The sequence below is a fragment of the Hydra viridissima genome, unplaced genomic scaffold (genome assembly GCF_058129835.1).
Source record: "Hydra viridissima isolate aposymbiotic clone 2 unplaced genomic scaffold, HvirCarnegie_v1 scaffold_1, whole genome shotgun sequence".
NCBI classification, from domain to species: Eukaryota; Metazoa; Cnidaria; class Hydrozoa; order Anthoathecata; family Hydridae; genus Hydra; species Hydra viridissima.
The window spans coordinates 37,879,040-37,892,525 of NW_028324300.1; the positions used below are offsets into that span (position 1 = coordinate 37,879,040).

Below are 13,486 nucleotides of genomic sequence, written 5' to 3' on the forward strand. Positions count from 1 at the left end.
AAAATATGTAAAGTAGTTTTGTATTTTTTAACTTATCTATGACATTTTTAAGACCTTCTCTTTATTAATTTAGTTATGACTATTTTAAGCTATGTGTTTTGTCTCTCTGTGTGTATATATACATACATACACACATACACGCATACACAACCACACATATATAAAATTAGTCATACCAGTTTATATAAATAAATATATATATATATATATATATATATATATATATATATATATATATATATATATATATATATATATATATATATATATATATATATATATATATAACAGACGCAAAATTTTTGATGGCTACTTTGTTAGACATACATCATACACAGTGCTATGAAGCAATACAAAAAATGAGGGAAAATTCAGCTGCAAAGGAAAATATAATGAAGAAGGTTGACAACTACCTTTGTGATGCACCAGCAGTTTTTGGAGGATTAAGGCAGGGAAATACCATATGCTTGAAAAGCTTACAAGTCAGATTCTGGCTATACCAGCCTCATCTACTTTTTCTGAATGAGTGTTTTCAAGTGCAGGGAACATTTGCATTGTAAAGAGAACAAATTTAAGCGTTAGCAAAATGGAGCGGCTAGTTTTCATGAAAGAAACTGCAATTTAGAGGTTGAAATTTCAGATTTAAAAAATTTAGCCTGGCTGCTTCTAAATTTGTTAATATTGAAATTTAAACTCCTTCAATGCAAATGTTTATTATTCAATTTTGTTTAGTCATTTGTACTTCAATGTAATAAAGGAATTGAGTTAAATCGTTTGAGATATTTTTTCTTCTTCGAGTATTTCTAAGGGCATTCTAGGGGTATTCTACGGGTCTCGGGTATCGGGTAATAAAAACAATCGGGTAATAGTTGGTTTAAAAAGCAATTGGGTGTTTTATAACTTTCGGATTACCCGAGATATTTAATACCCGCAATAAATAACCAAATCCGATTTCGGGTCTCCGGTCCCTACCTATAAGGCATTATGAAAAGCTCACTCTCTATAACTGAGCTTCAATGTAATTAATATTTCTTAACTCTAGTTACGTAGTTGATTTGGTTTTAGGTGAAAATTAGACTTGATTGCATTTTGCGATTGCATTTTGTGACGATTTTCAAGTTCTTGTTTAGTTGCCTTGTTATAAGAATATTTTTAAAAACTTTTTTATTTTTTCATAGAAAATATGAAAAACAGCTCAAAACTCAACAAAAGAAATCGTCGGCAATATACTAAAAAGGTAGTTTTAGCATTTTCTTTCGTCATAGTTGTCGTAATTCGAAACTAGATATTTTATCTTTCAGCTCTTGAATCTCTTCAAGAAATTTTTAAGAAATTTTATCAAGTAACTTTATAAATAAATATATTTTTTTTATATTTATCTTTTTAGTTAAATTGAAACTTTTTTTCCAATTGATGGAAAATAAAAAAAACATAAAATAAGATAATAATAATAAAAAAAGTTTCAACTTAATTTATCTCTGAATGAAATAAATTTTCTCAAAAATGGTTACTCAAAATGAAAACTCGAGAAATGATTTTAAAGCAATATTTAAGATAAAATTTTTAATGAAAAATGACGTCGACTGACGTCGTTTTCAGCTTTTATATCGTTATACGGAATGTCTTATAAAGTTATACGAAACCATAGTATTTCAAATATGGTCGAATATCGTTACATTTAACTTTTTGCTTCAAATACTTGGTAATATCAGGTGTTTCCGTATTTAGAACTATTTATAAAAGGTCATTTACACTTCAATCAACAGTTTCAATTTTTCAACCCAACAATTCAAGAAAGTGAGAAACTGATAAATTATCTTGAAATGTTAAAACTAATTGTTGCTTGCTTTGTGATGCTGAGGGTAAAATCTTTAACATTTCACATTGTTTATACCAATATCTGTAATACTTATATACTTTATTCCATTATAGTATTCATTATTATTTTGTATATTTTATAATACTTTTTATAAATTTATAATATTACTTATAGTTTTGCTTAAAATATGCATTAAAGCGAAATTTTTAACTTAATAATAAAAGTTGTAACAATAAAATAAACATGTGACAAATAGAATATCTAAACTTTAGTTGCCAATAATTGAAGCAGCTCCAATGGATTTCCAACCGTGTCCCAAACGTGAACATGAAAATCCAGCAAGATTGCTGCAGATATTGAAAGACAACTACCTTATAGTAAACCCAATCGAAGAAATGCACAAGTCAGATTTATCTAACGGTCATCACAACTTACACGCTCACCTGAGATTCAAACACAAAAAACCGGTTTGTACTACTCAGCATATAGATATACCTGACCTGTCGGATAAGGATACTATCCCAAAAAGAATCACGGAAGCTACTCTTCTGAATGACGTGGATAAGCGAAAGTGCAAAAAAATCAAGCAAAAAATAACTTATCTGCAGCGAGAAAAGCACTGCCACGAAAATATAAATCAATACATATATACTATTAAAACGAGAGAAATAACAGTAGCTTACGAGCACATGGTTTAAAACTATTTCATTGTTAAAAAATTAAAGTTAAATTGAAGATTAAAAAGAGGTGAACGACAAAACTAAAGTTATCGACAGCACAAGAGTGATGATTGACAAAAGTCACCACTTTTGTGTCTGTCATACCTTTACGAAAATCACCACTTTTGTGTCTGTCATACCTTTACGACATTCCTAATGTTCATCGCCATGTGGAAAATAGAAGAAAAGGTGAAGGCTTTAATATTATGAAATATTATAATAGTTAGATAATTGTAATAACAATGATAGTTATATTTTTTGTAACATAAAATCAAGTTTACGGAAAAATTATTTAAAAATATTCTGAATAGTATTTTTAAAATGCCAAAAATGTTCATCTGTTCAAATGTTCATCTTTTTCAATAATGTGTAGGTGCGGATTAATGCAGATATGTATGTGGGTGTTTGTTAAGGAGTAAACGAGGTTCATTCATTTCAAGAAAAGTATAAAGTAAAAAACGTTAATATGCTTCATGAATCTAACACTCCAAATTGGATTTAGTTTTCAAAGATACGAAAGTTTAGTTCTATATGATTGATATATTTTGTAAGACTCCGCTTCTTTTATCGAATCAATAAAAGTTTTGATAAAAACTTGCATGTAAAACTACATAAAAGTTGTCCGCTTCCACTTCCTCATTGGTTTAGAACTATGAATATTTGTATCAATATTAGTACTGTTAATTCACATTTGGCGATCATCTGAAATTGCCATCGATTTCGGTAGCTTCTTAATAAAGGGACAACATTTTACCTTAAACTTTAAAATGCTTTTTACAATCGGAATGTTAATGCTTCAATGCATCTATTCATTATCAACACCTTAACATATCAACACTTAGAGTGGAAAATACATTGAAATTTATCCTCTATCGTATTACAAACTGAAAAAAAAACTTGTATTAAACGTTGAACATAGAAAACCCCTTATCTTTTTATGATACGCACTTCAAAGGGTAGAGACTCTAAGACCTTTACATATTTTGTGAGAAAATAGTAGAACCTTTATACTTCTGTGAGAAGATCAAAATCTTAAAGTAACTTTTAATCAAAACTTTGTGGAAATCTATTAACGTTTTCAATTGTCTTTTTACAAACCGCCTCCACTATCTCCCCAAATATTTTGAGTTTTCTTTTGAAGTAGGGTGGCGAAACCGGGATCTCGGAATCTCGCGGTTTTTAGTAATATAGTTATCTTGTTGAAAACGACTTAGGATGTTAATACTTTTTTCTTAAATACTTCTTCTTGGAACCATTTTGAATGTATTGAAATAGTTATTCTATTGGATATCATATTAAGTTGTTTTAAGTTTTTTCTCGAACGGTTTCGCCACCCTACTTTAAAAGAAAATTCAAAATGTTTGGGGAGATTTTGGAGGCGGTTTGTAAAAAGACAATTGAAAGCATTGATAGCTTTCCACAAAGTTTTGATGAGAAGTTTCTTTGAGATTTTGATCTTCTCACAGATGTATAAAGATTTAAGTATCTTCTCACAAATATTTAAAGGTCTTAGAGCCTCTGCCCTTTTAAGTGCCTATCATAAAAAGATAAGGGGTTTTCTATGTTCAACGTTTAATAAACAGTTTGCAATACGAATGAGAATAAATTTAAATGTATTTACCACTCTAAGTGTTAATGCCTTTTGTACATAGGTTTTTAACGAATAGATGCATTTAAGCTTTAACATTTCGATTGTATAAAGCGTTTTAAAAAAAAAGGCAAAATGTTGTCCATTTATTAGGAAGCTAGCGAAATTGATGGTAATTTCAGATGATCGCCATATGTGAGTTAACATTTCTAATATTGATAAAAATATTCATGATAAAGTTATATTTTTCTACTTTCAAAATATCTTCTTAATGGTATCTCTATTCAACAATACCATCCTAAAATACTATTCTTTTCCTGAGTTTTTGACTATTTCTTTTTCCTTTATTATTCATTAACCTAAGGATGCTCAGCTAGAAGGCCTGATACAGTTAAAAGTACAAAAATTAATTTTTCCCTTGGATTTTTAAGACCCGTTGGAGGCGTATTGGATGATGTACATTGCTTTTTTTTCCTGTTTATCAAAGATATTTCGTATTGCTTAGAGATTTATTACCCCAAGGCTGTATAATTACGATCAGTTCCGTTTTAGACAGAAATTTTTTTGAAAAGAAATAGAATTCGTTGAAACATTCTTTTCATGCACGAAAACTATTTGAAGCTAATATATTCTGACCAAAGAAATAAGATGAATGAAGAAAATAGAGTATCATCTGATACGGCTGAGTAATAAAGTCTTATCATTTTCCCATAACATTAGTTCAACATTTTTATTATCAACCTGATACAGCGACAGAGCAGTGATTGCATTCTGATCCGCAGTGATCACAATCTGATCAAATTATTTGTACGCATTGTTCCAATAAAATTTTCGATTGCGTCATGAATAATTGTTCATAGAGAGAGAGAGTATAAATCCATGGCAACTAAGATATTTAAAATGTCGGAGTTTAGATGCTGTTTTGTATTGTTTTTGCTGACTTGGTGTACTAACTTCATCTCATGGTTCGAGCAATTACTGAAGGAACAGTTTTATGATGTTATTTTGGAACATGAAATAATGTATTTGGTTTAATTACTTTACTATATTTTGTATTAAAATACATAAATAAGGTATAAATTATATATTATTCATTTTATGCAACTTTCACACATATTTGTTACAATTAGGCATGTTATCTATTATCATGCCTTATTGTAACAAATATGTGTGAAAATTGCATAAAATGAATAATATATATTTTTTATTAGATTTACTCAAAACAACTTGCTTTGATAGTTTTTTTTTCTTCTAGCTTAATTTGAAAATGTTAATCTTCTGTAGTAAATCTACATTTTTATATATTTCTATATATAAATTTCTTTATGTAGTTAATATAAATAATTTACACAGTATAAATGTAATCTGTTTTAAAAGAAAAAGATGAACAGAAAAAGTTTTAGTGGTGCTCCGTTTGGAATCCAACAAGAGAGGTTTTATTTATTTGCTTTAATAGTTTCAAAAAAACATCTACTGATTTTTTAAAATAAAATTCTGATCTTTTTTAAATCATAAATTAGAAATTTTGTACACATCCATGTTTGTAATCAGAAAGTACATTCACAGGTTTGATGTCGCTGGTATTCATCCAACAAGGAAACTACCTGGTACATTTACACAAGTCAGTTATGACAAAAAATCAATCTCACCCCTGGTAAGAAATAAGGTTTAAAAAAGATTCAGAGTAATACATCTTTTTTTTTTTTTATTATTAGAGCTGATCTTGGAAGTCTTTATTATTTATGCATTTCTAGAAATCTTCCCTTTTTTTTATCAAAAAATGCAATAAATCTATCATCATAAACATGTAAAATAATTTATTTGTTATAATAATTTAAAATAATTTTTCATTATCATAATAAAAAATAAACACTCATATTTATTCAAAATAATCTCTTACTATCATGACAAAAAATAATCTCTTATAATAATTCAAAGTAGTCTCTTAATATCATAATGCAATCACTCATTATCTTAAAATAATCTCTCATTATCACAATGCAAAATAATCTCTTAGCATCATAATGCAAATAATCACTTAATTTCATAATCCAAATAATCTCTCATTATCTTAAAATAATCTTTCTTTATCTTAAAACAGTCTCTCATTATTACAATGCTTAAAAAATATACAGTTTAAATAATATGTAAATAAATAAATAACAGTTTAAATAAATAATAGTTTAACTATTATGATAATGAAAGAATAATTTTAGTTTGATACAATTGTTAAAACTAAAAAAGTATTAAACTCTTACATAAGTTCATTTGTATTTATTTTGAATAACATTATGAAATTATTTAAATGTTGGACAATTTCATAATCAGTAGAATGAAAAAGAATGTAAAGAGTATGCCTTTTAAAATAATTTCTTTTATTTTTCAGAAATGGTATGAAAATAATAATGATAATAATAATAATAATAATAATAATAATAATAATAATAATAATAATAATAATAATAATAATAATAATAATAATAATAATAATAATAATAATAATAATAATAATAATAATAATAACAATAACAATAACAATAACAATAATAATAATAATAATAATAATAATAATAATAATAATAATAATAATAATAATAATAATAATAATAATAATAATAATAATAATAATAATAATAATATAACAACTCAGTAGGTATTACTAAGTAATTTATTGGATTTTGAGAATTCCACTATCTGATTTTAATGTGATATACTAGTACATAGAAAATCAAAGTATGGCATATGTATTTTGTTTTAAAAATTTGTTTTAGAATTGCAAACTCGGTCCTGGAGTGTACAACCTTGATTCTGGAGACTTCAGTGAAAAAAATATCATGAAGAGAAGTTCTGGTCCAGGTGAGAATATTTATTTATATATTATTGTTTGGCTTATGATATTTTATCCCATTATTTTATTATGATTGAGTTTTTTTTGTTTGTTTGTTTGTTTTAAAGATATTTTTACTAAGACATTATTTATGATAAAACAGATTAATTCACAATATTTACTTACTATTATGCATAAATATTCATATAAATATTTTGAATAAATATTTTGTATAAACCTTTTTGTTATTTGCTATGATGTTAAATATAAAGTTATAATATCTTTTAATGTTTTCTATAAAAATCTCGCATACTTTGTTTAAATATTTTGAATTATTTTGTTTACATACTATGTTTTAGTTATGAATTTTAATCACTTAATAAATCTTAATTACTTTTTGATTAACTAAATAGGGTGGGAAGTAGCTTATAAATCAGTTCAAGATGCAAAGATACCACATTTTTTATATCGTGAAGAGTGGAATAAAAAACAAATGCTCGTATGTACAAAAATGTCTTTCTCATGATTTTAAAATTATTGCATAGATTTCATAAATTTCTTGATAAAATATTATTTCAGAAAAAACACTTGGGTCCTGGCACATATAATATTCATGATTCCTTTTATGAGCTATCAAACAAACCAAGGAGTATCAATGGTGTTTGCCAAACAAGAGCTGCAAGATTCATTTTGGATAAGGTATTCAGCATTTTGACACTCTAAGAGTCATATTTTAGTTTTAAATGTTTGAATATTTATTTACTGTCTACATTAAAAGTTTTGTTAATAAAAGTTACGATCATTTTTTTGATAACTGTACAAAAAAGTAATGTTATTAAATAATAACAACATTTATTACATTAAATTACTAAGTTTTTGTAATGATGCATAATTCTATGTCCTGAACAAATTTTAAAGTAAACAAATATAAAGTAAACAAATATAAGTTGTTGCTCTCTAAACTGAATTTCTCCAAACTTACTTGGAAATTTGTGATCATGCACAGTGTTTATGTCTAATTTGGAAAAAGTATTGGCAATACAATAATTATCAGCAGAGCTACAATATGCCTATTTGATGCCAAAAATACTGCACAATGGTTGGTTAACTATTGACTTGTTGTATGAGCAAAACAAAGCAAGTTAAATTTGCTAAACATGATATTAAATAGGTTGAAAGATAAAAATTGTACTGTTAAAGTATCAAATGTTGTTACCAATAGTGTTGTTACTAATCATGGAAATGCTGTTGTTATGAAATTCAAAAGTTAGGAATACAACTCTTAGAGCATTGAAAAGGGCTTACTTTATACAAATTTTATTAATTTTAAGGCAATAATTTTGATACTACTGTTACTATTTTTATGGTTTTATGATATAATGATATTATGCTTTAACAAAGTTTATGTTAATTTTATGTCTTTCAACCACTTTACTTTTATGTATTGAAATATTTTTATAAATTTTTTTTTTTATGGACTGAAATGCTTACTAAATATGAAATCCAACAAAAAGGAGATTAAAAATGAATTTTCTGTCAATAATGTAGTTATTTATTTGTTCAATTCTCTGTCGATAATGTAGTTATTTATTTGTTCAATTTTAGAATAATGTTCCAGGACCAGGTACATATGGCAAAGGTGGAATCCCTCATGCTGCGCTTGAAGAGAAAGAAAGAAAGTCTGCTAGTTTAATTGGTATGCTTGATGCTGGTGCATCTGGAAAGCGTCATGCTCCTGAAGTTGTAAGTCAAGTTACTTATTTTCATAACAAGTAAAAATATTTTTTTACTTGAATAAATTGAATTTTATTCTAATGCAAAAATTAAACTTGATGCAAGTTTTTTCTAAACTTTAATTAAAACTTGTATTTTTTTATCATGCTTTTCTTCTTGTTTTAGGGTTCAGGTTTGTGTCCTGGACAATACAATTGTAAAAGTTTCACTGATGAGTTAAGGGACCGTGTAGTTAGTAAACGTGGGCCTTATGATCTATTTACAGGAGACAGAAACAATCCAATTACTGTGGGACACCTTGCTACTCGTGTAAGTTTAAATAATGGATGTAAACAGTATTAGTTCTTGAGTTCATTGTTAAATGTTTTTGAAACATGAACTAATAATTTTACTGTTTTAAAAAAAAAATTTTCATAGATTTATGGACAAATGGAACCTGGTGCATACAAAAGCAAAGGCTTTCTTGATCATGGTTTGATTTTGATTGTTAATATTCTTTTGCATAATTTGTCTTTCTTGAATGTAATAATCTAAATTCAATCCAATGCTTGTTGTTTTTTTCTATGAGGTTTCATGGTCTGTAAATTTCGGGGTTAATGTCTATGGCCCCAAAAAAACCTTTTGTAGATATGAATATACACATATCATAGAGCAACTTTGCAAAATATCTTTTGTCTTTTCCAAGAGAGATATTTAATTGTTAAGCTTTCTATGAAAAACACCTTTAATAAACAAGTTTCAAGGAAGATATAAAAAGGTTGAATCCATAATCTGGATGGGATTTTTTTTTTGTATTTTCTCCAGTGGGTTCTGAATATGGAATTAATTGCTTCTGTTGCCAGTTCACTGAATAATTCCAAGTGAAGTGCCATAGCATTCAATGAATTCTGGAATATGATAGAAAACACCATTTGCTTTAGGAGTCATGGTGACTGACAAGAGGAGCTATGAATTCTTGAACTGTTGGATTCTTTAACAGATTACTGCACTCAGTCTCTGCATATTACCACTGTTTGGTTTGTTTGATCCAGTAGGAAAAAACCTGTTGTGATCAATCTTCACACTTTTATTTTAAGACTCCTCTGGTAGAAATATTTTCTGAGTCAATCCAATGCCACATCAACAGAAAAGATGTTTGCTTGAATGTGATTGAATTCCACACAAATGGTTGGTAACTTTAAGATCACATGAAATTTGAACCAAACATTGGTTTTATTGATCAAATCTAGCAATGTTTTAATGCTCTTGTAGGATTCTGAAACCACTTCTGTGATTGGCACTTGACTCCAGTGTTTCAAGCTGTCAAAGTTTTGAGTAATTTTAGAATTTTCTGTCAAGGGCTGGTTGTTTCATGGATGGATGTGTAAATAACATCAAGACTCATTTTCAAAAATTTTTCTCCACCATCAATTCCAAGGTAACGAACTGTCAAGTGCTCCATGTTAAGCAGAACATGATTAATTAGTTCAAACTCTTGCAATTACAACTTTTCTGTTTTCTGTAGCTGTGTTGTTAAATGTTTACTTTTAGCAGCATGAAGAATTTAATTTCTTTCCTTTTACTGTTAATTTTTGTGCAAAATATGGTTCAACTAGTCTGAATTCTGCTGACTTGTTCAAAGTAGATTCCAATTTCCTCATTTTGGTGTTAGAAAGGTAAGTAATGTGCTGAACATTTATCATGTGTTAGGTTAAGAGAGCAATGACCAAAGAAATCTGTGCTTTTGATTGTCCTAACCAAATCAAAGAGTAACTTTATTTACAAGCTGAATTATTTTTAAATTGTAATTTTTTAAAATCAATATTAAAACCTACTTATAAAGACTTTTTAATGAAAAAGAAACATGCTACCTTAAGTTACTGGAACTATTTTGCCATCAGTTACTTGTCTGATCCATATGGCACCATTAGATGATCCTTCTTTTGTGGCAATGACTTTTGATGCAATTTGTTCAGCTCTGATTTGAAACCAATATTTTGATGTCTTTTTTTAGCTGTGTAGAAGTGACTTTGATCTTGACCAATAATTTTTAGACAAATTGTGCATCTTCAGTTTGTTGCATATACGAGACTCTTAAGATTGATATTGCAGGAATATCATATATTTTTTTGTGTTTGTCTCTGACTGGATGCTTTTCATAAAACTTCAATTTTCTGATCTTACAAATCAAGCATTCACAGTTTTGAATAGGTCACTTAGTAAGGATTAAATCAAAATTAAACAGCTGAGAGGCAGTAAAACTTTTGTATCACCTTGATGTAATTTTTTTAGTAGCTTTTTGGCAATTATTACAAACTCCTTTTGGAACCTTTTGATTGTTAAATCCAAACCATTTTCTTAAAAACCCAAATAAGTTTGAGTACTTTTTCGATAACAAAAAATGTAAGTTCAAAAAAATGGGGAAAGGGAGAGTTGACTTTGACCGTTTTACTACTCTTAAAGTTGTAAATAGTTGTAGAGCAAGTTATAAATAATTACAAAACTGTCAGTGGATGATAATTTTAGATTGTTCTTGCTTTATTTCTACCCATTTGTGACAAATGGTGTTAAATGAATATATAACTCAGGTTAAGCAAATTTTTAAGGGTGTTTTTCATCAAAACATTCAAAATTCAATTACTCCCTCGGGAAAAACTAAAGTATTTTGAAGCTTTGCATAGTTGCTCTACCATATGTATATATTCATACCTCCAAGGCGTTTTCTTGGGAAATTCCATAAATACTAAACCAGATTTTTACAGACCGTGGTTTTTACAGACCGTGGTTCTTTGTCTTCATAGACGAACACAAGAAAAGACATGGAAAGTTTTCAAACGTTAAACGAACACCTGTTGTACCACCGGAACGCATCTACTGTCAAACACTTTCACAATGGCCTCGTGAACCTGTAATTTACTTGCGTTTCGCCTATTTGCAGTGTTAAATTTTTAAAATTGTAAAACCGGAGCCATGGTTTAAGCGTTCCAGTTAAAATTTTGAGTACTCACTTTGTTACGGAGTTCTGAAAAATAGCCGTTCATACTTTAGAGTGATACGTGAATAATTTGTGAAATGGATTGTGATATTAATCTGGGTTTATATAAATGATCTCATACTTTATAGAGGCTTGAGCTGTTTTTCCTAGCTGTTCTTATTATTTCGTTCCCTCGTTTTTTAAAAATAATTTTTTTTGTTTCTTTTGACAATGAAATAAATGTTAAGTCTTTTCGTTTGGTTCCTCCTAAAACATTCTGTCGAAATTTTTTTTTTTTTTGTAGAATGAACCTGGACCCGGTACCTATGATCCTCATGAAGTAGGGCAACCTAGTTCGTGTGGTCGGCCCCCATTCGGCTCATCAGCTCCAAGAATTGATAAGAATGCTGAGAGTCTGTTCTCGGGAAGTATCGTAAGTAGCTCATAAAGTCATTTTTGATTTGACTGCTGTCTCATTTGCTTTGTAAGTGGTTTGACAGTTTGGTTAACAATTGATTTTTTCGATTGCGTTTGTGTCAATTCATTACAATAAAATTATCAAATCGTTACAATAAAGACCATTATTTTTACTAGACTTCAGTTGGACCTGGTCGATATGAATTATGTTCTCATGATAAAAACAGCAATGGCAACCAAAGTGTTTTTATATCCAAGACGAAGAGATGGGATCCGTCACGAGACATATTCTTAATGTAAGGATTTTTATCTTTTAGTTTTTAAATTTTTTTTATCTTTGTGATTTTTTTTTGAGGTGTTTGTTTTAGGGAAAGAATTCGTTCAAAGCATTTGGGATCCATAAAAAATGTTGCTATATCTACAAATGCGTAATCGTGTAAATCTGCTCTTAGTTACTCTTTAATCTGCTGTAATTTTTTTTTTAAATTCATCTATATTGTATAAGGGTTAATCTATAATAGTATTTATCTTAATTATGAATAAAAAAACAGTGTATTAGAATAATTGGCTTTTCGATGACGACGATGTTAATTTGTAATGAATGGCTAGATGAGCAAGATTGTGCTTTTTTGTGCTTTTAGTCGAAAAATGAATAAACCTAAAACTGGAGCATCTAAAAATTTTATTTAAAAAAAGGTTGTTATGTCTTCGATATACAGTTTGAATCTCATGATATCTGATGTTTAAATCTTCCATTGTAAGTCAGAAGAAAGCAGACTTAAAGATATTACATTCGAAGAATCATTCATTTGTCGGCTCAAATTTAACTAAAAAGCAACTAATAAGGCGAAGTTCTTTCGCATAATGTCAACAAAGGGTTAGATTAAGCTGATTTTGAATAACGTGCAACGTTGCACGTGTTCTTTGAAGAGTTGTATTTTAATCACTAACGTGACGTCAAAATCTAACGTGATCTCTAAATAAGTAAACTATTTTCGAACTTTAAATAAGCAGGATTCGAAATGAGAAAAAAAGAGCCGTTATGCCTCATTTTTCTCCTATCTATTTTCATTTCTTTCTTTTTCTCGCTATACCAGCATTAAACGCTCCCAAAGGTTTTTGTTTTCTCTGTTTGACTGATGGGGAAATTTTTGATTTCTTTGTGGCTATAAACGAGTGTAGCAAACCTTCAGGGGAAATAAGCGAAAAAAAAAAAAGAAAAAGTAAAGAGTTGCTATAGTAACTGTTTCTTCTCGGTGTAGAAGTTTGCCTCACAAGAATAAGATCAATGGGATTTGATGTTGATGATTGTAATGATCTAGTACTCTCAAAAATCCAGCGTACTTGACTACAATGAGAATGTACGATTGTTTCTTTCAATGGAATATCAATGCTTATATGATAGATGTTCAAAGATTTAAAGTAATCG

The 13,486-nt window shown here is 28.4% G+C and overlaps 2 protein-coding genes across 4 annotated transcripts; both read left to right on the forward strand.

Annotated features, from left to right (window-relative positions):
- Positions 1-1,677: 1,677 nt before the first annotated feature.
- Positions 1,678-2,807, forward strand: LOC149894840 (uncharacterized). The gene is made up of 2 exons (XM_090076732.1): positions 1,678-1,862; positions 2,092-2,807. The coding sequence occupies exons 1-2, from the start codon at positions 1,824-1,826 to the stop codon at positions 2,515-2,517; spliced, it is 465 nt and encodes a 154-aa protein (XP_089932858.1). The 5' UTR covers positions 1,678-1,823; the 3' UTR covers positions 2,518-2,807.
- A 2,199-nt stretch (positions 2,808-5,006) lies between these two features.
- Positions 5,007-12,618, forward strand: LOC145192712 (ciliary microtubule-associated protein 2-like). 3 transcript variants are annotated; one of them, XM_090093050.1, is made up of 13 exons: positions 5,007-5,148; positions 5,504-5,559; positions 5,693-5,780; positions 6,898-6,982; positions 7,367-7,452; positions 7,533-7,652; positions 8,559-8,696; positions 8,853-8,996; positions 9,105-9,159; positions 11,468-11,574; positions 11,945-12,073; positions 12,235-12,353; positions 12,426-12,618. In XM_090093050.1, exons 2-13 carry the CDS (start codon positions 5,510-5,512, stop codon positions 12,487-12,489), a joined length of 1,185 nt encoding a protein of 394 aa, XP_089949176.1. In that variant the 5' UTR covers positions 5,007-5,148; positions 5,504-5,509; the 3' UTR covers positions 12,490-12,618. The 3 variants fall into 3 exon arrangements, 2 of the variants coding, with proteins under 2 accessions (XP_089949176.1, XP_089949187.1); XM_090093061.1 differs by having other exon boundaries at positions 5,053-5,199; XR_016454122.1 differs by lacking the exons at positions 5,007-5,148; positions 11,468-11,574 and having other exon boundaries at positions 5,451-5,559.
- The last annotated feature ends 868 nt before the right edge of the window (positions 12,619-13,486 follow it).